This window comes from Bombina bombina, chromosome 7 (genome assembly GCF_027579735.1).
Source record: "Bombina bombina isolate aBomBom1 chromosome 7, aBomBom1.pri, whole genome shotgun sequence".
Lineage (NCBI taxonomy): Eukaryota > Metazoa > Chordata > Amphibia > Anura > Bombinatoridae > Bombina > Bombina bombina.
In genome coordinates, this window is record NC_069505.1 from 425,716,999 (window position 1) to 425,741,984 (window position 24,986).

At 42.2% G+C, this 24,986-nt stretch overlaps 1 protein-coding gene across 1 annotated transcript in view; it reads left to right on the forward strand.

Annotated features, from left to right (window-relative positions):
• SGSM3 (small G protein signaling modulator 3) overlaps positions 1-24,986 on the forward strand; it is a gene marked incomplete at its 5' end in the record, with an annotated part of 74,605 nt that overhangs the window by 21,712 nt on the left and 27,907 nt on the right. Inside the window, 3 exon segments of the mRNA XM_053721292.1 lie at positions 7,016-7,086; positions 8,713-8,761; positions 10,437-10,522. Coding sequence (XP_053577267.1) covers positions 7,016-7,086; positions 8,713-8,761; positions 10,437-10,522 — 206 coding nt within the window.

Genomic DNA, 24,986 nt, shown 5'->3' on the forward strand with positions numbered 1-24,986 from the left:
AATGCCGCTGTGTGACTATATGATACTATATCTGTATAAAGCCATACGGTATTAATGCCGCTGTGTGACTATATGACACTATATCTGTATAAAGCCATACGGTAGCTGTGTGACTCCCTGACACTATATCTGTATAAAGCCATACGGTATTAGTGCCGCTGTGTGACTATATGACACTATATCTGTATAAAGCCATACGGTATTAGTGCCGCTGTGTGACTCCCTGACACTATATCTGTATAAAGCCATACGGTATTAGTGCCGCTGTGTGACTCACTGACACTATATCTGTATAAAGCCATACGGTATTAATGCCGCTGTGTGATTATATGACACTATATCTGTATGAAGCCATACTGTATTGGTGCCGCTGTGTGACTATATGACACTATATCTGTATAAAGCCATACGGTATTAGTGCCGCTGTGTGACTCCCTGACACTATATCTGTATGAAGCCATACGGTATTAGTGCCGCTGTGTGACTCACTGACACTATATCTGTATAAAGCCATACGGTATTAATGCCGCTGTGTGATTATATGACACTATATCTGTATGAAGCCATACGGTATTAGTGCCACTGTGTGACTATATGACACTATATCTGTATAAAGCCATACGGTATTAGTGCCGCTGTGTGACTATATGACACTATATCTGTATAAAGCCATGTGGTATTAGTGCCGCTGTGTGACTATATGACACTATATCTGTATAAAGCCATATGGTATTAGTGCCGCTGTGTGACTATATTACACTATATCTGTATAAAGCCATACGGTATTAATGCCGCTGTGTGACTATATGACACTATATCTGTATAAAGCCATACGGTATTAGTGCCGCTGTGTGACTATATGACACTATATCTGTATAAAGCCATACGGTATTAGTGCCGCTGTGTGACTATATGACACTATATCTGTATAAAGCCATACGGTATTAGTGCCGCTGTGTGACTATATGACACTATATCTGTATAAAGCCATATGGTATTAGTGCCGCTGTGTGACTATATGACACTATATCTGTATAAAGCCATACGGTATTAGTGCCGCGGTGTGACTCCCTGACACTATATCTGTATAAAGCCATACTGTATTAGTGCCGCTGTGTGACTATATGACACTATATCTGTATAAAGCCATATACGGTATTAGTGCCGCTGTGTGACTATATTACACTATATCTGTATAAAGCCATATGGTATTAGTGCCGCTGTGTGACTATATGACACTATATCTGTATAAAGCCATGCGGTATTAATGCCGCTGTGTGACTATATGACACTATATCTGTATAAAGCCATATGGTATTAGTGCCGCTGTGTGACTATATGACACTATGTCTGTATAAAGCCATACGGTATTAGTGCCGCTGTGTGACTATATGACACTATATCTGTATAAAGCCATATGGTATTAGTGCCGCTGTGTGACTATATGACACTATATCTGTATAAAGCCATACGGTATTAGTGCCGCTGTGTGACTCCCTGACACTATATCTGTATAAAGCCATACGGTATTAATGCCGCTGTGTGACTATATGACACTATATCTGTATGAAGCCATACGGTATTAATGCCGCTGTGTGACTATATGACACTATATCTGTATAAAGCCATATGGTATTAGTGCCGCTGTGTGACTATATGACACTATATCTGTATAAAGCCATACGGTATTAGTGCCGCTGTGTGACTATATGACACTATATCTGTATAAAGCCATACGGTATTAGTGCCGCTGTGTGACTATATGACACTATATCTGTATAAAGCCATACAGTATTAGTGCCGCTGTGTGACTCCCTGACACTATATCTGTATAAAGCCATACGGTATTAATGCCACTGTGTGACTCCCTGACACTATATCTGTATAAAGCCATACGGTATTAGTGCCGCTGTGTGACTATATGAAACTATATCTGTATAAAGCCATACGGTATTAGTGCCGCTGTGTGACTATATGACACTATATCTGTATAAAGCCATACGGTATTAGTGCCGCTCTGTGACTATATGACACTATATCTGTATAAAGCCATACGGTATTAGTGCCGCTGTGTGACTATATGACACTATATCTGTAAAAAGCCATACGGTATTAATGCCGCTGTGTGACTATATGACACTATATCTGTATAAAGCCATACGGTATTAGTGCCGCTGTGTGACTCACTGACACTATATCTGTATAAAGCCATACGGTATTAGTGCCGCTGTGTGACTATATGACACTATATCTGTATAAAGCCATACGGTATTAGTGCCACTGTGTGACTCCCTGACACTATATCTGTATAAAGCCATACGGTATTAGTGCCGCTGTGTGACTCCCTGACACTATATCTGTATAAAGCCATACGGTATTAGTGCCGCTGTGTGACTATATGACACTATATCTGTATAAAGCCATACGGTATTAGTGCCGCTGTGTGACTATATGACACTATATCTGTATAAAGCCATATGGTATTAGTGCCGCTGTGTGACTATATGACAATATATCTGTATAAAGCCATACTGTATTAATGCCGCTGTGTGACTATATGACACTATATCTGTATAAAGCCATAAGGTATTAGTGCCGCTGTGTGACTATATGACACTATATCTGTATAAAGCCATGTGGTATTAGTGCCGCTGTGTGACTATATGACACTATATCTGTATAAAGCCATACGGTATTAGTGCCGCTGTGTGACTATATGACACTATATCTGTATAAAGCCATACGGTATTAGTGCCGCTGTGTGACTCCCTGACACTATATCTGTATAAAGCCATACTGTATTAGTGCCGCTGTGTGACTATATGACACTATATCTGTATAAAGCCATACGGTATTAATGCCGCTGTGTGACTATATGACACTATATCTGTATAAAGCCATACGGTATTAATGCCGCTGTGTGACTATATGACACTATATCTGTATTAGTGCCGCTGTGTGACTATATGACACTATATCTGTATAAAGCCATGCGGTATTAGTGCCGCTGTGTGACTATATGACACTATATCTGTATAAAGCCATACGGTATTAGTGCCGCTGTGTGACTATATGACACTATATCTGTATAAAGCCATACGGTATTAGTGCCGCTGTGTGACTCCCTGACACTATATCTGTATAAAGCCATACTGTATTAGTGCCGCTGTGTGACTATATGACACTATATCTGTATAAAGCCATACGGTATTAATGCCGCTGTGTGACTATATGACACTATATCTGTATAAAGCCATACGGTATTAGTGCCGCTGTGTGACTATATTACCCTATATCTGTATAAAGCCATATGGTATTAGTGCCGCTGTGTGACTATATGACACTATATCTGTATAAAGCCATGCGGTATTAGTGCCGCTGTGTGACTATATGACACTATATCTGTATAAAGCCATATGGTATTAGTGCCGCTGTGTGACTATATGACACTATATCTGTATAAAGCCATACTGTATTAATGCCGCTGTGTGACTATATGACACTATATCTGTATAAAGCCATACGGTATTAGTGCCGCTGTGTGACTATATGACACTATATCTGTATAAAGCCATATGGTATTAGTGCCGCTGTGTGATTATATGACACTATATCTGTATAAAGCCATACGGTATTAATGCCGCTGTGTGACTATATGACACTATATCTGTATAAAGCCGTACAGTATTAATGCCGCTGTGTGACTATATGACACTATATCTGTATAAAGCCATGTGGTATTAGTGCCGCTGTGTGACTATATGACACTATATCTGTATAAAGCCATACTGTATTAATGCCGCTGTGTGACTATATGACACTATATCTGTGTAAAGCCATACAGTATTAGTGCCGCTGTGTGACTATATGACACTATATCTGTATAAAGCCATATGGTATTAGTGCCGCTGCGTGACTATATGACACTATATCTGTATAAAGCCATGTGGTATTAGTGCCGCTGTGTGACTATATGACACTATATCTGTATAAAGCCATACGCTATTAGTGCCGCTGTCTGACTATATGACACTATATCTGTATAAAGCCATACGGTATTAGTGCCGCTGTGTGACTATATGACACTATATCTGTATAAAGCCATACGGTATTAGTGCCGCTGTGCGACTCTCTGACACTATATCTGTATAAAGCCATACGGTATTAGTGCCGCTGTGTGACTATATGACACTATATCTGTATAAAGCCATACGGTATTAGTGCCGCTGTGTGACTATATGATACTATATCTGTATAAAGCCATACGGTATTAGTGCCGCTGTGTGACTATATGACACTATATCTGTATAAAGCCATACGGGATTAATGCCGCTGTGTGACTATATGACACTATATCTGTATAAAGCCATATGGTATTAGTGCCGCTGTGTGACTATATGACACTATGTCTGTATAAAGCCATACGGTATTAGTGCCGCTGTGTGACTATATGACACTATATCTGTATAAAGCCATATGGTATTAGTGCCGCTGTGTGACTATATGACACTATATCTGTATAAAGCCATACGGTATTAGTGCCGCTGTGTGACTCCCTGACACTATATCTGTATAAAGCCATACGGTATTAATGCCGCTGTGTGACTATATGACACTATATCTGTATGAAGCCATACGGTATTAGTGCCGCTGTGTGACTATATGACACTATATCTGTATAAAGCCATACGGTATTAGTGCCGCTGTGTGACTATATGACACTATATCTGTATAAAGCCATACAGTATTAGTGCCGCTGTGTGACTCCCTGACACTATATCTGTATAAAGCCATACGGTATTAATGCCACTGTGTGACTCCCTGACACTATATCTGTTTAAAGCCATACGGTATTAGTGCCGCTGTGTGACTATATGAAACTATATCTGTATAAAGCCATACGGTATTAGTGCCGCTGTGTGACTATATGACACTATATCTGTATAAAGCCATACGGTATTAGTGCCGCTCTGTGACTATATGACACTATATCTGTATAAAGCCATACGGTATTAGTGCCGCTGTGTGACTATATGACACTATATCTGTAAAAAGCCATACGGTATTAATGCCGCTGTGTGACTATATGACACTATATCTGTATAAAGCCATATGGTATTAGTGCCGCTGTGTGACTCACTGACACTATATCTGTATAAAGCCATACGGTATTAGTGCCGCTGTGTGACTATATGACACTATATCTGTATAAAGCCATACGGTATTAGTGCCACTGTGTGACTCCCTGACACTATATCTGTATAAAGCCATACGGTATTAGTGCCGCTGTGTGACTCCCTGACACTATATCTGTATAAAGCCATACGGTATTAGTGCCGCTGTATGACTATATGACACTATATCTGTATAAAGCCATACTGTATTAATGCCGCTGTGTGACTATATGACACTATATCTGTATAAAGCCATACGGTATTAGTGCCGCTCTGTGACTATATGACACTATATCTGTATAAAGCCATACGGTATTAGTGCCGCTGTGTGACTATATGACACTATATCTGTAAAAAGCCATACGGTATTAATGCCGCTGTGTGACTATATGACACTATATCTGTATAAAGCCATATGGTATTAGTGCCGCTGTGTGACTCACTGACACTATATCTGTATAAAGCCATACGGTATTAGTGCCGCTGTGTGACTATATGACACTATATCTGTATAAAGCCATACGGTATTAGTGCCACTGTGTGACTCCCTGACACTATATCTGTATAAAGCCATACGGTATTAGTGCCGCTGTGTGACTCCCTGACACTATATCTGTATAAAGCCATACGGTATTAGTGCCGCTGTATGACTATATGACACTATATCTGTATAAAGCCATACTGTATTAATGCCGCTGTGTGACTATATGACACTATATCTGTATAAAGCCATACTGTATTAATGCCGCTGTGTGACTATATGACACTATATCTGTATAAAGCCATAAGGTATTAGTGCCGCTGTGTGACTATATGACACTATATCTGTATAAAGCCATGTGGTATTAGTGACGCTGTGTGGCTATATGACACTATATCTGTATAAAGCCATACGGTATTAGTGCCGCTGTGTGACTATATGACACTATATCTGTATAAAGCCATACGGTATTAGTGCCGCTGTGTGACTCCCGTACACTATATCTGTATAAAGACATACGGTATTAGTGCCGCTGTGTGACTATATGACACTATATCTGTATAAAGCCATACGGTATTAGTGCCGCTGTGTGACTATATGACACTATATCTGTATAAAGCCATACGGTATTAGCGCCACTGTGTGACTCCCTGACACTATATCTGTATAAAGCCATGCGGTATTAATGCCGCTGTGTGACTATATGACACTATATCTGTATAAAGTCGTACAGTATTAATGCCGCTGTGTGACTATATGACACTATATCTGTATAAAGCCATATGGTATTAGTGCCGCTGTGTGACTATATGACACTATATCTGTATAAAGCCATACGGTATTAGTGCCGCTGTGTGACTATATGACACTATATCTGTATAAAGCCATACGGTATTAGTGCCACTGTGTGACTCCCTGACACTATATCTGTATAAAGCCATACGGTATTAATGCCGCTGTGTGACTATATGACACTATATCTGTATAAAGCCATACAGTATTAATGCCGCTGTGTGACTATATGACACTATATCTGTATAAAGCCATATGGTATTAGTGCCGCTGTGTGACTATATGACACTATATCTGTATAAAGCCATACGGTATTAATGCCGCTGTGTGACTATATGACACTATATCTGTATAAAGCCGTACAGTATTAATGCCGCTGTGTGACTATATGACACTATATCTGTATAAAGCCATGTGGTATTAGTGCCACTGCTCTCATCAGTATGTTCCTCTGTTATCATTTTCATTAAGTACTATTTTGATACCCCCCTTTCCCCAGAATTCACAGCATATTAATAGGCCTAGCGTAAACCTGAGTTTGGTCTAAGCTGTTTGTTTTGTTTACCAGGCTGCCAGCCGAGAAGTAGAGCGAGACTTTGACTCTGTATATTCGCGTCTGGTGCTGTGCAAGACATACAGGTAACGTAACACAACCTACAAAACACTTACCTAAGTAACAAATCAGCCTAACTCTGTGTAGCAGAGATCTGTATGTGCCATAGAATGTGATGTGAAGGGACTGCAGCTGAGGGTGCGCTGTGTAGCTTTGTGGGGAATTATTTGATTACTTTCTTGCACAATGATGAATTTTGGCTCTGTCAATACATTTAGAACCCAAACCTGTTTTATTGATAAATTGGTTAGGAGAGTTTTGGACCTATTGGAAAATGTCTGTGTTGCATTAGTGTTCACTCCTGGCTTGTTGCCCACAATGGCCTCACTTAGAGCTGATGTCGAGCCTGAACAAAAGGGATATGAAATTCACTATTTCAAACTCACGGATCAGACATCACATGTAAGTTTAGGAGACTTTCATTTACTAATATCAAATTTGCTTTGTTCTCTTGGTATGCATTATTGAAAAGCAGGTAGGTAGGCTGAGGAGCAGCAATGCTAGTTAGGTGGTGATTGGTGGCTACACACATATACCTCTTGTCATTAGTTCACCTTTGCAGAGGTTAAGCACATACGGCCTAAATCTCTATAGCTCTCTGGTCTGGTTAAGATGCCACATCAGTATTACAAGAACCTCAGATTGGTTTAAGAGTTTCCTTGGGAACTGTGTATCTCATTAAGGGGAGCTCACTAACTTGTTTATGTTAAGGAGAGACACTTCATAATATAATAGTAAAATATGCCGACGTGTTTTTTCTCTGTGCCGGCGAGTTTTTGAGACACAAAACCTTTGTTATACACAGCAATAATAACGCATTACAGCATTTTCTTTTTTAATCTTCTTTCTCCTTTTAAAGGGACAGTCTACTCCAGAGTTTTTATTCTTTAAAAAGGTAGCTAATCCCTTTATTACATATTCTCCAGTCCTGCATAACCGACACTGTTATATTAATATACTTTTTACCTGTGTGATTAACTTGTATCTAAGCCTCTGCAGATTGCCCCCTTATCTCACTGCTTTTGATAGACTTGCATTTTAGCCAATCAGTGCTGACTTTTAGGTAATGATTTATGGGGAGTGAGCACAATGTTATCTATATGGCACACATAAACTAGCGCTGTAAAAACTTGTCAAAATTCACTGAGATAAGAGGCGGCCTTCAAGGGCTTAGAAATTAGAATATGAGCCTACCTAGGTTTAGCTTTCAACTAAGAATTCCAAGAGAACAAACCAAATTTGATGATAAAAGTAAACTGGAAAGTTGTTTAAATTGACACGCCCTATCTGAATCGTGAGTTTAATTTTGACTAGCCTTTAAAGGGACGTTGAAGTAAATTTTGTCTGTGCTGCATCTAACAAACAGCTTTGTAAAATCACATTAGAATGCTAGTGCATGTGGAGACGTGTTCCTGTGCACTAGTAGTTGTGTTTTCCTTACTGGTCATTGAACAATGTGCCCCTGGGAAAAAGCTGTACACAAACGTGCTGCTTCCTGTTTCAATGTCCAATTAAATTTGCTTTAAATTTAACCTTTTTCATACAAAATAGTTTAATATGTTTAAACTGGGGAAAAAAGACGTATGCACATGACAGAGCTCTATTTACCGTCTCCAGTTATCTTATTCTGTGTTATTTTCTTCCTATTCCAGACTGGATGAGGATGGCAAAGTGTTAACTCCAGAGGAGCTTTTGTATCGGGTACGTTTATTTTACATTTTGCCCATGGTTTATGTATAACAGACAGCACTGTAAAGTTTAACATCTATATACCTTATAAATGTCTAGGGGACTTCTATGGTTTATTTATAGCAGACGGCTTTGTAAAGCTTATCATCTATATACCTTATAAATGTATAGGGGACTCCCATGCTTTATTTATAGCAGACAGTATTGTAAAGCTTATCATCTATATACCTTATATATGTATAATGGACTCACATGGTTTAATTTATAGCATACAGCATTGTAAAGCTTATCATTTGTATCCCTTATAAATGTATAAGGAACTCTTATGGTTTATTTATAGCAGACAGCATTGTAAAGCTTATCATCTATATACCTTATAAATGTATAGGGGAGTCTCATGGTTTATTTATAGCGGGCAGCATTGTAAAGCTTATCATCTATATACCTTATAAATGTATAGGGTAGTCTCATGGTTTATTTATAGCAGACAGCATTGTAAAGCTTATCATCTATATATCTTATAAATGTATAGGGGACTTCCATGGTTTATTTATAGCAGACAGCACTGTAATGCTTATCATCTGTATACCTTATAAATGTTTATGGGACTTCCATGGTTTATTTATAGCAGACAGCATTGTAAAGCTTATCATTTATATACCTTATAAATGTATAGGGGACTTCCATGGTGTATTTATAGCAGACAGCATTGTAAAGCTTATCATTTATATACCTTATAAATGTATTATAGCAGACAGCATTGTAAAGCTTATCATTTATATACCTTATAAATGTATAGGGGACTTCCATGGTTTATTTATAGCAGACAGCACTGTTAAGCTTATCATCTATATATCTTATAAATGTAAAGGGGAGTCTTATGGTTTATTTATAGCAGACAGTATTGTAAAGATTATCATCTATATACCTTATATATGTATAGGGGATTCTCATGTTTTATAGCAGACAGCATTGTAAATCTAATAATCTATATACCTTTTAAATGTATAGGGGACTTCTATGGTTTATTTATAGCAGACAGCTTTGTAAAGCTTATCATCTATATACCTTATATATGTATAGGGGACTCCCATGCTTTATTTATAGCAGACGGCATTGTACAGCTTATCATCTATACACCTTATATATTTATAAGGGACTCACATGGTTTAATTTATAGCATACAGCATTGTAAAGCTTATCATTTGTATCCCTTATAAATGTATAGAGGACTCCTATGGTTTATTTATAGCAGACATCATTGTAACGCTTATCATCTATATACCTTATAAATTTATAGGGGACTCCCATGGTTTATTTAGAGCAGACAGCTTTGTAAAGCTTATAATCTATATACCTTATATATGTATAAGGTACTCACATGGTTTCATCATTAGCAGACAGCATTTATCATCTGTATCCCTTATAAATGTATAGATCTGTGTACATAGGCGAATGTTCAGCACTCTATTTACAAAATACTTACAGACCCAGCAGGTATTAAACAAGTATAAGGGCCGGCCATGTCCTGATGTGCTGCAGCTCATATGCACTGTAACACGGGTGTTCTCCTTCTTGTCTGTGATGCGCCGATATAATTGATCTTCTATTTATCGTGTACTGCGGTTTAGGAAATGCTGTTCCAGCTGGATGGTTTTGTGACTCTGTTTTATTGTTATGTTCGCAGGGGGTGCAGTCGGTAAACGTGAGCCACGACACAGCTCATGCGCAAATGGACGTAAAGCTTCGCTCACTTATTTGTATAGGACTTAAGTAAGTTTATTGAGGGGAATCTGCGGTAGTTGTGTCAATGTGATTTGTTAGGATATGATACAGTGACAACAGATTATTCACTAAGCACAGATCTCCCCAATATCAACAAGTTGTCCTTATTCTGCTTACATTTATTTTTTAAACTGACCGGTCACTGCTTTACATTTACATCCTTAGTTTTATCAGACTTATTTTAGTAAAATAAATGTCACCAGTTTTTTGGGCCTGTGCAGAAAAATAAATCTATTCTTTATCTAACATGTTATCTCCTCTTTGTCTTTCCTGTTCCAGTCTCTCTCCTTGCTCTCCCTTACTCTCACTCTCACTGTTCTCTCTTTTTTCCCCAGTCTTTCTCCTCGCTCTCCCTTACTCTCACTTTTCTTTCTCTTTTCCCCAGTCTCTCTCCTCACTCTCCCTTACTCTCACTTTTCTTTCTCTTTTCCCCAGTCTCTCTCCTCACTCTCCCTTACTCTCACTTTTCTCTCTCTTTTCCCCAGTCTCTCTCCTTGCTCTTATTTACTCTCACTTTTCTCTCTCTTTTCCCCAGTCTCTCTCCTTGCTCTCCCTTACTCTTACTTTTCTTTCTCTTTTCCCCAGTCTCACTCTCCCTCACTCTCACTTTTTTCTCTCTTTTCCCCAGTCTCTCTCCTTGCTCTCCTTCACTCTCACTTTTCTCTTTATTTTCTCCAGTCTCTCTCTTCGCACTCCCTCACTCTCACTTCTCTCTCTTTTCCCCAGTCTCTCTCCTCGCTCTCCCTTTCTCTCTCTTTTCCCCAGTCTCTCTCCTCGCTCTCCCTTACTCTGACTTTTCTCTCTCTCTCCTCTCTCTCCTTCACTCTCACTTTTCTCTCTCTTTTCTCCAGTCTCTCTCCTCGCTCTCCCTTACTCTCACTTTTCTCTCTTTTCCCCAGTCTCTCTCTTTGCTCTCCCTCACTCTCACTTTTCTCTCTTTTCCCCAGTCTCTCTCCTCATCCTCCCTCACTCTCACTTTTCTCTCTCTCTTCCCCAGTTTCTCTCCTCGCTCTCCCTCACTCTCACTTTCTTCTCACTTTTCCCCAGTCTCTCTCCTCGCTCTCCCTTACTCTCACTTTTCTATCTTTTCCCCAGTCTCTCTCCTCGCTCTGCCTCACTCTCACTTTTCTCTCTCTTTTCCCCAGTCTCTCTCCTCGCTCTCCCTTACTCTCACTTTTCTCCCTCTCCTGTCTCTCTGATTGCTCTCCCTAACTTTTCTGTCTCTTTTCTCTCTTTTCCCCAGTCTCTCTCCTCGCTCTCTCTTACTCTCACTTTTCTCTCTCTTTTCCCCAGTCTCTCTCCTCGTCCTCCCTCACTATCACTTTTCTCTCTCTCTTCCCCAGTTTCTCTCCTCGCTCTCCCTTACTCTCACTTTTCTCTTTCTTTTCCCCAGTCTCTCTCCTCGCTCTCCCTTACTCTCACTTTTCACTTTCTTTTCCCCTGTCTCTCTCCTTGCTCTCCCTTACTCTCACTTTTCTCTCTCTTTTCCCCAGTCTCTCTCCTCGCTCTCTCTTACTCTCACTTTTCTCTCTTTTCCCCAGTCTCTCTCCTTGCTCTCCCTTACTCTCACTTTTCTCTCTCTTTTCCCCAGTCTCTCTCCTTGCTCTCCCTTACTCTCACTTTTCTCTCTCTTTTCCCCAGTCTCTCTCCTCGCTCTCCCTTACTCTCACTTTTCTCTCTCTTTTCTCCAGTCTCTCTCCTCGCTCTCCCTTACTCTCACTTTTCTCTCTCTTTTCCCCAGTCTCTCTCCTCGCTCTCCCTTACTCTCACTTTTCTCTCTCTTTTCCCCAGTCTCTCTCCTCGCTCTCTCTTACTCTCACTTTTCTCTCTTTTCCCCAGTCTCTCTCCTTGCTCTCCCTTACTCTCACTTTTCTCTCTCTTTTCCCCAGTCTCTCTCCTCGCTCTCCCTTACTCTCACTTTTCTCTCTCTTTTCCCCAGTCTCTCTCCTCGCTCTCCCTTACTCTCACTTTTCTCTCTCTTTTCCCCAGTCTCTCTCCTCGCTCTCCCATACTCTTACTTTTCTTTTCCCCAGTCTCTCTCTTCGCTCTCCCTTACTCTCACTTTTCTCTTTCTTTGACCCAGTCCCTCTCCTCACTCTCACTTTTCTCTCTTTCCATCTTAATACGAGAAGAGTCCACGGCTTCATTCATTACTTGTGGGAAATACAGAACCTTGCCACCAAGACACAAAGGCTTAAATACCTCCCCCACTCCCCTCATCCCCCAGTCATTCTTTGCCTTTCGTCACAGGAGGATGGCAGAGAAGTGTCTGAAGATTCAGAGTAGTCTCTTATGGAGGGTAGTACTCTTCGGAATGGGACTGGGGTTTTAAGTAGTCTTGTCAGCCTCTCAGTGAGAGCATTGACAAATGTTAGGGTCTGGAGATGCAGGGAGAGTCTTTCTGCGAATCTATCCAGACTCGTATTAACAGCTCCTTAAGCATTCAGTGTTGACGAGTTTCACTGTCTGCTTTCTTCACTCAAGTCCATGTCAGGAGCGATGCTACAACACTGTCAAACTTGAGAGGCTGTGTTCCTGTTCCACGGTGTTGATTCTGGTAAGATCGTTTCATTTTTATATCTGTAATGATAACGCAAGAAGACGAGGTCACAGTGTGACTCCTTTTATCTGTATAGAATCAAGAGTTAATATCTCCGGAAGGTGATTATTGAACGGGGGGATGTATACATGATTGCTTTATTGTGTTTTTTGCTGCGACATGTGTGAGATGTAGCTTTGGCAATGTGCGAACAGTCAGGTTCTTCCTTCATTTTGATTCATTCTTGCGCAGCCTGTTTTGTTTGGCACGCTTTTTCTCGGCTGCAGGGGCGGTCCTGCATGGCACTCCATGTGACCGGGTGTGGTCTCATTCTCTTTCTTTCCTGACCCTTGGTTGCAGGAGACGAAAGCGGTTTCTCTGTGGACCTGGGTCATAGGAGGTGGTCAGGGCCCCGGCCATTGGGAGTATAAAGGTGCCATTTAATTTTTTCTATAGTCCATATTAAAGACGCAAGCTATGGAGGACTCTGATGCGTTAGAGGGTACTCCCTCTTTACCTAAATCTAATGACTGTGTTTGTGAGGAGACTACGGTATACCCGCCTGCTCAACTATGTTCCACATGCCTTGATAAAATAGTGATATCTAAAAAGAACAAGATGTACCACTGAGCCGTCCACCTCTGAGGGGGTCTCCGTTCCGTGAGGTGCTTTCCCTACAATCATCTTTATTTACACATGCAGCTCCCCAGTGCACTACTAATCCTCCTGCTGGAGGGGCCCTGTGGCCGCCTGATTTTGCTGATCAGTTGCAAACGACGGTGTTTGCGGCCTTCAGTGCTTTACCTCGCTCTGCTAAGTGCAAGCAAAGGTTAAACATTGCTATCCTTCCCAGGGGTCATCTACTCTGTTGGAGATCTGAGACTAGATTATCTGCTGATGCAGACGACTCCGATACTTCGGAGGACTCTTTCTCTGGGTCAGAAGCTGCAGCCTCTAAACCTCCGGCTGTGAAGGAACCAGACTTTAGGTTTAGGATAGAGCACTTACTCTTTTTATTAAAAGAGGTGTTGGCTACTCTAGAGGTTTCGGATCCGAAGTTACCGGAGGAACCTTCTATTTATAAGTTTGATAAAGTTTGAGGACAGGGTGGTGCCCCAGACTTCCTGGTTCCCGTAAAGATGCTGGATATTAAAGAATGAATGGAAGAGACCCGGTTCCTCTTTCTCCCCTATTTCTTTGTTTAAAAAATTGTTCCCAGTTCCTGATTCTCAGCTAGAATTGTGGGGATCTGTCCCTAAGGTGGATGGAGCTATCTCCACACTCGCTAAGCGCACCACTATCCCACTCGAGGATAGTTTGTCGTTTAAGGAACCCATGGATAAGAAATTAGAGACCCTGTTAAGAAAAATGTTTCAGCACATGTGGTTCGTATTTCAGCCTACAGCGGCGGTCGCTGCCATGGCAGGATCCGCTACCTATTGGTGTGACTCTCTGTCAGAGATGATCGAGGTGGAGACTCCCCTCGATGAGATACAGGAAAGAATTAAGGCCCTGAGGGTAGCTAATTTGTGTATCTGTGATGCAAATATGCAGATTATTCATTTGAATGCCAAGACATCAGGCTTTTCTGTTCTGGCCTGAAGGGCTCTGTGGTTGAAATTGTGGTCTGCTGACATGACGTCCAAATCTAGATTACTTTCCCTTCCATTTAAGGGAAAGGTTCTTTTCAGTCCAGGCTTGGACTCGATCATATCCACTGTCATGGGGGGCAAGGGTGACTTTCTACCGCAGAATAAGAAGAATAACCTAAGGGTCCTAATTTTCGTCCCTTTTCGTTCGGACAAGTCCCAATGACAGCAGCCTGCCGCGAAGCCCGAGCAGTCCAAGGGATCTTGGAAACCGTCTGTCTTGGAATAAAACCAAGAAGAGCAAGAAGCCTGCCGAAACAAAATCATCTTGAAGGGGCGGCCCCCGATCCGTCTCTGGATCTCGTAGGGGCAGACTCTTTTCGTGGAGGCCTGGATGAGACGTGCAGGATCCTTGGGTTCTGAAGGTTATTGCCCAGGGTTACAGGATAGGTTTCAAAACTCACCCTCCCAGGGGCAGATTCCTCTTGTCAAATCTATTGTCAATACCAGAGAAACGAGATGCCTTTCTAGAGTGCGTGAGGGATCTCTCCTCTTTAGGAGTGTTACGGTACCAACCGGATACCAAGGGTTAATACCAGATGAACAATGTCCTGCATAGGGAATCAGCAATTCACAACCCAGCCAGTTTTCAGGTTTAAAACAGAATGTCATTTATTAAAGGCTAGATGCCTAGTATTTATACAGGTTTGACCCCAGATGGGGGGTTGAAAGACTGTTGTACATTAGATAAAAGGGGAAGACGCCCTTTGACATGATACAATAGAATTACATTACTTAACACTTTAAACACAAGACACTCTTGGCTTTCCTTATCACTTAGGCGTCTGCTCTCTGAGAGTGATTAAACAATGGAATGCTTATCACTAACTTAATTATAGCTGATGCCAGCAAACTTGTATTTAGAAAATAAAGTTAACGCTTTCAGTCCTGACCGAAGGGTCTGTCACATAGCTCCCCCCTTGTGGAACACTCCGGCAGACCCGGCTTGACCCTTTGGCGGGTCAACTTGGGGATGACCGGACTAGGAGGTGGTAGGCATGTCATGTTTGCCAGGACAATCCATCTGTATTCCCGTTATGAGAGAGAATTCCTGTCCATACAAACAAGGGTTCAACCTCTTCAGTGCCCCGACTAGGGCTAAACAGTCCTTCAAAATATCATCGGCTTCTTTACGTGGTTTTTGTACCTGCTCTTTATAGGTATCCACAATCCCTTCATACTGACATAGGGTGCCCTTGAGTTGCTGCACCTCACTATGAGCCAGCTTCAGCTTTTCCTCCAGTGTCACTAAGTTTGTCTTTAATGTTTCATGTTCCACTCTCAAGCTGGTGTTTTCTGCAGTCTGTCGGTGCAGCTTGTCTAGCAGAGATTCCTGTTCTAAACGTGCTTTTTCCTCTGCACTCCTCTTCTCTCCCGCTAGCACTGTTACATGTTTATTTAACGTGACCATTTCATCCTCTACGTGACTCTTCTCCTTCATCAGCGCATTGTAACGGGACTTCCACGTATCAATAGCGGATAGAGATTTACTGAGCTCAGCGTCCTGGGGCTTAGCAGCAGGTGGGTCAGTCTCTGCTGCACGGATCTGAGCACGGGTAGTCACAGGGTTAACATCAGCGGGACCCATGGGAGCATAGGCAGAAACAAGGGGGGCCAAGTTATTTCCAAGGAGAACATCAGCAGGTAAGTCCTTCTTGACCCCCACATTCACAGGTCTAGCGCCCACTCCCCAATCCAAATGTACCCTGGCAACAGGTAGGCGGAACACAGTGCCCCCTGCTACCCTCACAGCCACAGTGTCTCCAGTGTGCTGTTTCTCAGACACCAAGTTCTTTCGAAGCAAGGTCATGGTAGCACCAGTATCCCGTAGACCACTGACCTTCCCATTCACTTTAACCAGTTGCCGGTTATTCCAGCGGGCAGCTTGCACAAGGTCTGCTTCATGTAGGATGCCCCAGCATTCTTGCGCCTCTACGTAGCGGGCCGCAGGCTGAGGATTACGTGGGATTCCGCCGGCGGGTCTTCTCCAGGACTGTGCTTGGTTCGCTGCATTTAGGGGACACTCTGGTCTTTTGTGCCCTAGTTGCTTACATCCAAAGCACCGAATAGGTTGTGAGTAGCCCCGCGAATTGAACCAGGCTCTCTGAGGGTAGTTCGTGGCCGGAGGCCGTGTGGTATAGCGGTGCGCCGGGGTTTGGTAACTGGCAGCTGCTGGGGTGACTGGGGGTCTGTACTCCACTCTAGCAGGGGGCTTAGTGGTAGCAGTGTCCAGTTTGCGGGCATCCGTATACTCATCTGCCAAGCGAGCCGCTTCCTGCAGGGTGGAGGGTTTACGGTCCCGAACCCACTCTCGAACTCCTGCGGGTAACTTGTCGAAGCAATGTTCCAACAGGAATAGCTGCAGCACCTCTTCCCCAGATACGGCTTGGCACCGCGCTATCCAGTGAGCTGCTGTGCGGTGCACCTTACATGCCCACTCAAGGTAGGAATCTCCAGCTAATTTAACAGTGTCTCTGAACCGCCTCTGGTATGCCTCTGGTGTAACCGCATACCTGGAGAGCAGAGCCTCTTTTACAGTATTATAATCCCCGACTTCCTCATCTGGAATGGCCCGAAAAGCCTCACTGGCCCGGCCGGATAATTTTCCGGATAATATCGTGACCCAGTCCTCTGCGGGTACCTTGTGTAGTGCACATTGCCTCTCAAAATCCGCAAGGTACCCATCAATCTCTCCTTCTGTTTCCAGGAAGTTTTTAAAAGCTGCAAAATTTACTTTTCTCTTTTCCACTGGGTTTGCTGCAGCGCCGAGTTGGAGAAGTAGGTTGGCTTCCACAGCTGCTATGACCCGGTCGATAATTTCCGCAGATGGGTTGGGGCCATAATGTGCCAGTCTTATTTTGACAGCCCGGTCAAAACTTGCTTCTTCGGGGGTTCTGTCTGATATGCTGAGCCCATTGGTTCCTACGGTCCCTGGTACTCTTTCCATCTTTGTCAGTATTGTAATAATCCCCCTCTTCCTGAGGTTACTGGCTTGTGTAGTTGCTCTTCTGGGCGATAAGGTTAATTCCGTCGCTTGCCACCAATTGTTACGGTACCAACCGGATACCAAGGGTTAATACCAGATGAACAATGTCCTGCATAGGGAATCAGCAATTCACAACCCAGCCAGTTTTCAGGTTTAAAACAGAATGTCATTTATTAAAGGCTAGATGCCTAGTATTTATACAGGTTTTTTTTTTTGGTTTTTTTTTTTAAACAAATTTTTATTGAGGTTCTTTACCAAACAACAAGTATTGCTTTTCCATACATAATGAAACGAAAAATAAATTGTTACAGAGTAAACTGCCAAGACAAGGTCACCTAGGTGCATAGTATAGTTAAATGACAGATTACCTATTAGCTATAAACAATAAACTCTGTTCAAACAATAAACCTGCTGCAAGATGTAAGCGGCCATATAGAGACCGCCAAGATGTTGTAGTACCGTATAGGGCAGGTAAGCAGTGATGTGATAGGGCCACTCATGAGCCCCTAATGAAGAACCTCTGTTTTATGTTTTTTAAAGCTATAATTGGGATATATTGTAAATAACCAGGTAAATATCAAACATAAATTAAGTAATGGTATAAGAGCTATTTAGAGATATATAACAACAAGGTAAACCTCAGTGTAAGCTCAATAGTTATATAAGAATTACTTAGGAAAACATTATTTGTGAGAAAGGAAAATAATACTAAACAATCTTGCTCAGCTTTGGAGGAAAAGTAGCGCCAATATAAGTTTATAGTGCAAGACATATTTATAAAAAGGAGAAATAAGGTGTGGTATTGGGTAGAGAAACCACATAATTCACTCTCCTGAAATAGGAGATATATTAAGGTGTGTGTGGGGGGGGGGGGGGAGGTGGTAAATTGAGTATGTTAGACCAAATATTTAAGTAAAGCGCCATATCACATAAAAGGGAATAACAATGATGCAGGACCTGCCTGCTCTAAAAACTATGTAAAGGAAGCTGTATATATATATATATTCTAGGCCTTTTTACTGAATCGTTGATGTCATTTAGGCAAGGGCTATATGTAAATTGGAGTGTTAAACAAATGGGCCAAAGGTAATAGACTTCGTAGGGCACGGGGTATGGTTGTAATTGTGGGAATCATGTAAAGGTGATATATTTGGAATGGATCATGCTCTGGTAAAGAAAAATTGGGATATTTACATAGATTGTATGCGAGGGCAAAAATAGGCTATAGTAGTTAGGATGGGACCAGCTTAAAGTGCAATACACATAGCTATACAAAATTGTCCCCACAGCGACATGGAATCTAAAATTGAAGTTGAGGCAGAATTGAATTACCCAATCTATGTGACCTAGGTAGCAGCAATGAAGCTGTAGCATTAAAGTGAAGACAGCAAAACACAACAATTGGGCCTTACAAAACAACTGCAAGGTGGAACATAACAAATGTTGGGACGCAGCCTCGGCCGCTGGCTACGTCTGTACTGTATTGAAAGAAATAAACCCACTATACAGCTGCACTAATGTAGTATGAAGACATTATAAGTATTCTATATGTCCCCAGTCACAATTCTGCCAGATTAAGAAGTATATACAACAGCAGGACCTATCTAGTAGAACATATAGCATCTCTGAACACCTCAGTACAGTAACAACAGGAGGGATGCACTGAGAAAACACACATTGCATACAGATATCATATTAAAAACAAACATAACTCTACACAGGTATGCCAATATAAGTCTGCATTGATGCACTAAACATATAGGTGAATGACAGTGTGGTGAAACAAATGCTTACTTTGGGGACATTAAAATGGTAATATTAGCTTATAAGTAAATAAACAACCAATATATTGTGGAGGTCAATATGAAACATAGCGCAAGGTAGTATCAGTAAGCCCTTCGGAACAATGTGCCTGTAAGTGGCATGAACCTTATCAGAAGCGTGCAATAAGTAATGTTCTGCGTGTAAAGGGATCAGGCCATATCTAATTGGCAAATGCCTCCATTACATATTGCGACCTGGATGAGATTGTGAAATAATGGGGAGGAGCTACCAGGGAGATCTGTACATAAAAAGCTACGTGGATATTAATATAGGTAGTGGAAACAAATAGCCATGAATGCTTCTGCAGTGTACTAGTATTTATACAGGTTTGACCCCAGATGGGGGGTTTAAAGACTGTTGTACATTAGATAAAAGGGGAAGACGCCCTTTGACATGATACAATAGAATTACATTACTTAACACTTTAAACACAAGACACTCTTGGCTTTCCTTATCACTTAGGCGTCTGCTCTCTGATAGTGATTAAACAATGGAATGCTTATCACTAACTTAATTATAGCTGATGCCAGCAAACTTGTATTTAGAAAATAAAGTTAACGCTTTCAGTCCTGACCGAAGGGTCTGTCACAAGGAGTAATTGTACTGGTACCTCTAGCAAAAAGAGGTCTAGGGTACTACCTTTTCGTGGTACCAAAGAAGGAGAACACGTTTCACACAATTCTAGACCTAAAGTGCTTAAACAAGTTTCTGTCGGTCCCATCCTTCAAGATGGAGACGATAAGGTCTATCCTGCTCTTAGTCCAAGAGGATCAGTTCATGACTATGATAGACTTGAAGGACGCTTTCCTTCATGTGCCAATACACAAGGATCACTTCAAGTTTGTAGCTCTCCCCTTCGGTCTGGCTACTGCTCCAAGAGTCTTTACGAAGGTTCTGGGAGCTCCGCTCATGGTGGCGAGATCCAGAAGTATTGCAGTAGCACCTTATCTGGACTACATCCTGGTCCAGGCTCCGTCCTGCCAGCTGGCAGAGGACCATTCGAGAGCTCTTCTACTTCTTCTACAATCTCATGGATGGAAGATAAACTCAGGAAAGAGTTCCCTGGTTCCCAGTACCAGAGTGTAGTTCCTGGACACAATAATAGACTCCATATCCATAAAGATATTCCTGACAGAACAGAGACGTTGCAAACTTTCCTCCAGCTGTCTTGCCCTTCAAATCTCCTCAAGGCCATCAGTGGCCTGGTGTATAGAGGTGACTGGGCTCATGGTATCCAGTATAGATGTCATTCCATTCGCCAGGTTCCATCCCCGATCTCTTCAGTGTGCATGCTGAGGCAGTGGAACGGCGATCACTCGGATCTATCCCAACTGATCTCTCTTGACAACAGGTCGAGGGAATCCCTCTCTTGGTGGCTCCGTCCAGATCAGCTGTGCCAGGGGACATCCTTCTTAAGACCATCTTGGGAGTTTATGACTACGGACACAAGTCTCTCAGGTTGGGGAGTGGTTTGGGGTGCCAGGAAGGAACAGGTGGAATCAGAAGGAGTCTCTTCTTCCGATCAACATCCTGGAACTTTGAGCGATGTTCAACGCTCTGAAGGCTTGGCCCCTCCTGGGTTTGTCCAAGTTCATCAGATTCAAGTCGGACAACATTACCTCGGTGGCTTACATCAACCATCAGGGGGGGAAGAAGAAGCTCCCTAGCCATGAGGGAAGTATCTCGGATTCTGGAATGCGTGGAGACCCACAACTGCTTGCTATCAGTGATCCACATCCTGGGTGTGGACATCTGGGAAGCGGATTTTCTCAGCAGACAGTCGTTTCATCCGGGGGAATGGTCTCTTCACCCCGAAGTGTTTGCAGACATTTGCAACAGATGGGGGACTCCGGAGATAGATCTCATGGCCTCCAGACTCAACTTCAAGCTACCCAGATATGGGTCGCTGTCCAGGGATCCCCAGGCAGAACTGATAGATGCCTTAGCAGAGCCTTGGGGATTCAACCTGGTCTACATATTTCCACCGTTATTACTTCTACCTCGAGTAGTGGCCCGCATCAAGCAGGAGCAAGCATCCTATTCTCATTGCTTCGTTGTGGCTGCAGAGGATGTAGTTTGCAGATCTAGGGGGATGTCATTGTCTCCTCCATGGAGGTTGCCCTGTCTCAGGGATCTGCTGGTACAGGGCCCCTTTGTGCATCAAAATCTAGATTCTCTGAGGCTGACTGCATAGAGATTGAATGCTTAGTCTTAGCCAGGAGAGGGTTTTTTCGAGAGTGTGATTGATACTCTCATTTAAGCCAGGAAGCCGGTCACCCGACGCATCTATCATAAGGTGTTGAGGACCTACTTACTCTGGTGTGAGACTCGTGGATTTTCCTGGCATAAGGTCAGGTTATCCAGGATTCCAGGACGGTTTGGAGAAGGGACTTGCCGCCAGTTCCTTAAGAGGACAGATTTCGGCTCTATCTGTGTTGTTACAGAAGAAGCTTGCTGAGCTTCCTGATATACAGTCTTTTGTTCGGGCTCTATCCAGGATCAGGCCTGTATTTAGACATTCTGCTCCTCCTTGGAGTTTGAATCAGGTTCTTAGGGTTTTGCAGGGGGCTCTGTTTGAGCCTATGCATTCTCTTGACATTAAGATACTGTCTTAGGAAGGTTCTTTTTCTTCTGGCTATTGCTTCGGCACGCAGAGTCTCTGAATTACCGGCCTTGCAATGTGAGCCTCCTTACCTGGTTTTCTATGCCAATAAGGCTGTACTTCGCACTGGATTGGGACTTCTCCCTAAGGTTGTGTCTGATCGCAACATTAATCAGGAGATTGTAGTTCCTTCCTTGTGTCCTAAACCTTCTTCTTCAAAGGAACGGTTACTTCATAATTTGGATGTGGTTCGAGCTTTGAAATTCTATCTTCAGGCTACAAAGGATTTCAGACAAACTTCAGCTTTGTTTGTTGTCTATTCGGGGAAGCGCAAGAGGCAGAAGGCTTCTTCCACTTCCCTGTCTTTTTGGCTGAGGAGCATGATTCGCTTGGCTTATGAGACAGCGGGACATAAGCCTCCTCAGAGGATTACGGCTCACTCAACTAGAGCTGTGGCTTCTTCTTCGGCCTTCAAGAATGAGGTATCTATGGAGTAGATTTGTAAGGCGGCTTCCTGGTCCTCCTTACATACTTTTGCAAAATTTTACGAATTTGACGTTTTTGCTTTGGCTGAAGCAGCTGTTTGGAGAAAGGTTTTGCAGCCTGTGGTGCCCTAAGAATTAGGGTCCGCCTCTTTTTTTTTTTTACCGTCCCTTTTTCATTCTTTGTCCTCTAGAGCTTGGGTATTTGTTTCCCACAAGTAATGAATGAAGCCGTGGACTCTACTCGTATTAAGATGGAAAACATAAATTATGCTTACCTGATAATTTCGTTTTCATCTGTATGAGGAGAGTCCACGGCTCTCGCCCGGTTCTCCGTTGGGCGGACCTAAATTTCTTTTGTTTTTCTTCTGGTACCATTTATACACTGATATTTCTCCTACTGTTCCTTGTTCCCTCGGCAGAATGACTGGGGGATGAGGGGAGTGGGGGAGGTATTTAAGCCTTTGGCTGAGGTGTCTTTGCCTCCTCCTGGTGGCCAGGTTCTGTATTTCCCACAAGTAATGAATGAAGCCGTGGACTCTCCTCGTACAGATGGAAACAAAATTATCAGGTAAGCATAATTTATGTTCTTCCCCAGTCTCTCTCCTCGCTCTCCCTCACTCTCACTTTTCTCTCTTTTTTCCCCAGTCTCTCTCCTCACTCTCCCTCACTCTCCCTTTTCTCTCTTTTCCCCAGTCTCTCTCCTCGCTCTCCCTTTTCTCTCTTTTCCCCAGTCTCTCTCTTCACTCTCCCTTACTCTCACTTTTCTCTTTCTTTTCCCCAGTCTCTCTCCTCGCTCTCTCTCACTCTCACTTTTCTCTCTCTTTTCCCCAGTCTCTCTCCTCGCTCTCCCTCACTCTCCTCTCTCTTTTCCCCAGTCTCTCTCCTCACTCTCCCTCACTCTCACTTTTCTCTCTTTTCCCCAGTCTCTCTCCTTGCTCTCCCTTTTCTCTCTTTTTTGACCAACGAGATTAAAACCAATTTGTTCCGTAAAAAGATTGCTGGTAACTCTTTACTACACGCCAAAAGTGCACACCCAAAGCATGTTTTCAAAGGGATAGTCAAAAGCCAGTTCATCAGAGCAAAGAGAATTTGCTCTGATAGGGCTGACTATGTTGTAGGGATGATACTCTATCTAGTAAGCCAACGAAAATGACAACTAAACAACCAATCTTCATTACTAAATACTCATCCCAGTATCCTGAGGTATGCAGCAGTATTAAAAAATATTTCCCAATTTTGTACGGAGATAAGAAGCTTAAGGCAGTAGTTGAAGATGGCTGTAAATGTGTCTTCTCGAGAAACCTAACTATGGGTAACATTCTTTCACCAAGCTATCTAAAAGCTACTAACAGAGATAGCTCCTGGCTATCAGTAAATGGCACATATCGTTGTTGCCATGCACGTTGCAAATCCTGTGACTTTCTTTCAACAGGGAGAGAGTTTTACTCTTGTGTCACAGGACAAACTTTTCTCACTAAGGGCTGTGTCATTTGTTCCACATCTTATGTAATTTATTTGATCGAATGTACAGAACATAAATAACAATATGTTGGAATGACTAGTCGTGATGTCAAAACCCGCATATGAGAACATCTGGGTTATATCACCAATGAAAAGAGATGTTCAGCTCTATCAAGACACTTTTTAGATGTTCACCATCAGAATACTAACACATTTTGATGGAGAGCAATTGAACATGTGAAAACTCCTAGCAGAGGAGGAGATAGGGATAGACTCCTCTCCAAACAAGGGATTTATTGGATATTCAAATTGGATACTCAAATACCCAAAGGCTTCAACTCTGAATTTGACGTCATTAACTACTGGTAATTACATAGGGATACATCTTTATACCCCAGTTTATTTACTACCTAATTTATCATCCACACTACCTGGAACTTCTTAGAGAGTGATAGGAACAAATTAACATGCCACATCAGTGTTTTTTTGCAGTAGTATGTTGCTACCTGTAATTGACTATATAGTTTATAGCCTAGCATATGGAATCAACTACTACTAATAATAAAAGAGAACTCCGATCTCTATCCCAGTGTACTACTTTTTACAGGTAACAATAACTAACAGCATAAGTACACCAATATTTACCTTGGATCTAATATTACACATATATATTCATGTTCAATGTTATGTTTATGTTTGGGATTGCTTTCTATTTTTGTGTTTATGAGACTTGCATTAAATGGTGTTAAGCCAAGGACAGTAGTGCAATTTTGCACTTTCTGTTTAAAGACCTTATGAGTTAAACTGTATATATAAATAAATTATGGTACAGTATTTCAATGCAACACTTAGAACAGGAAAACACATTTTTTAGCCAACCCTAAAACACCAGTTGTAATCTAATAT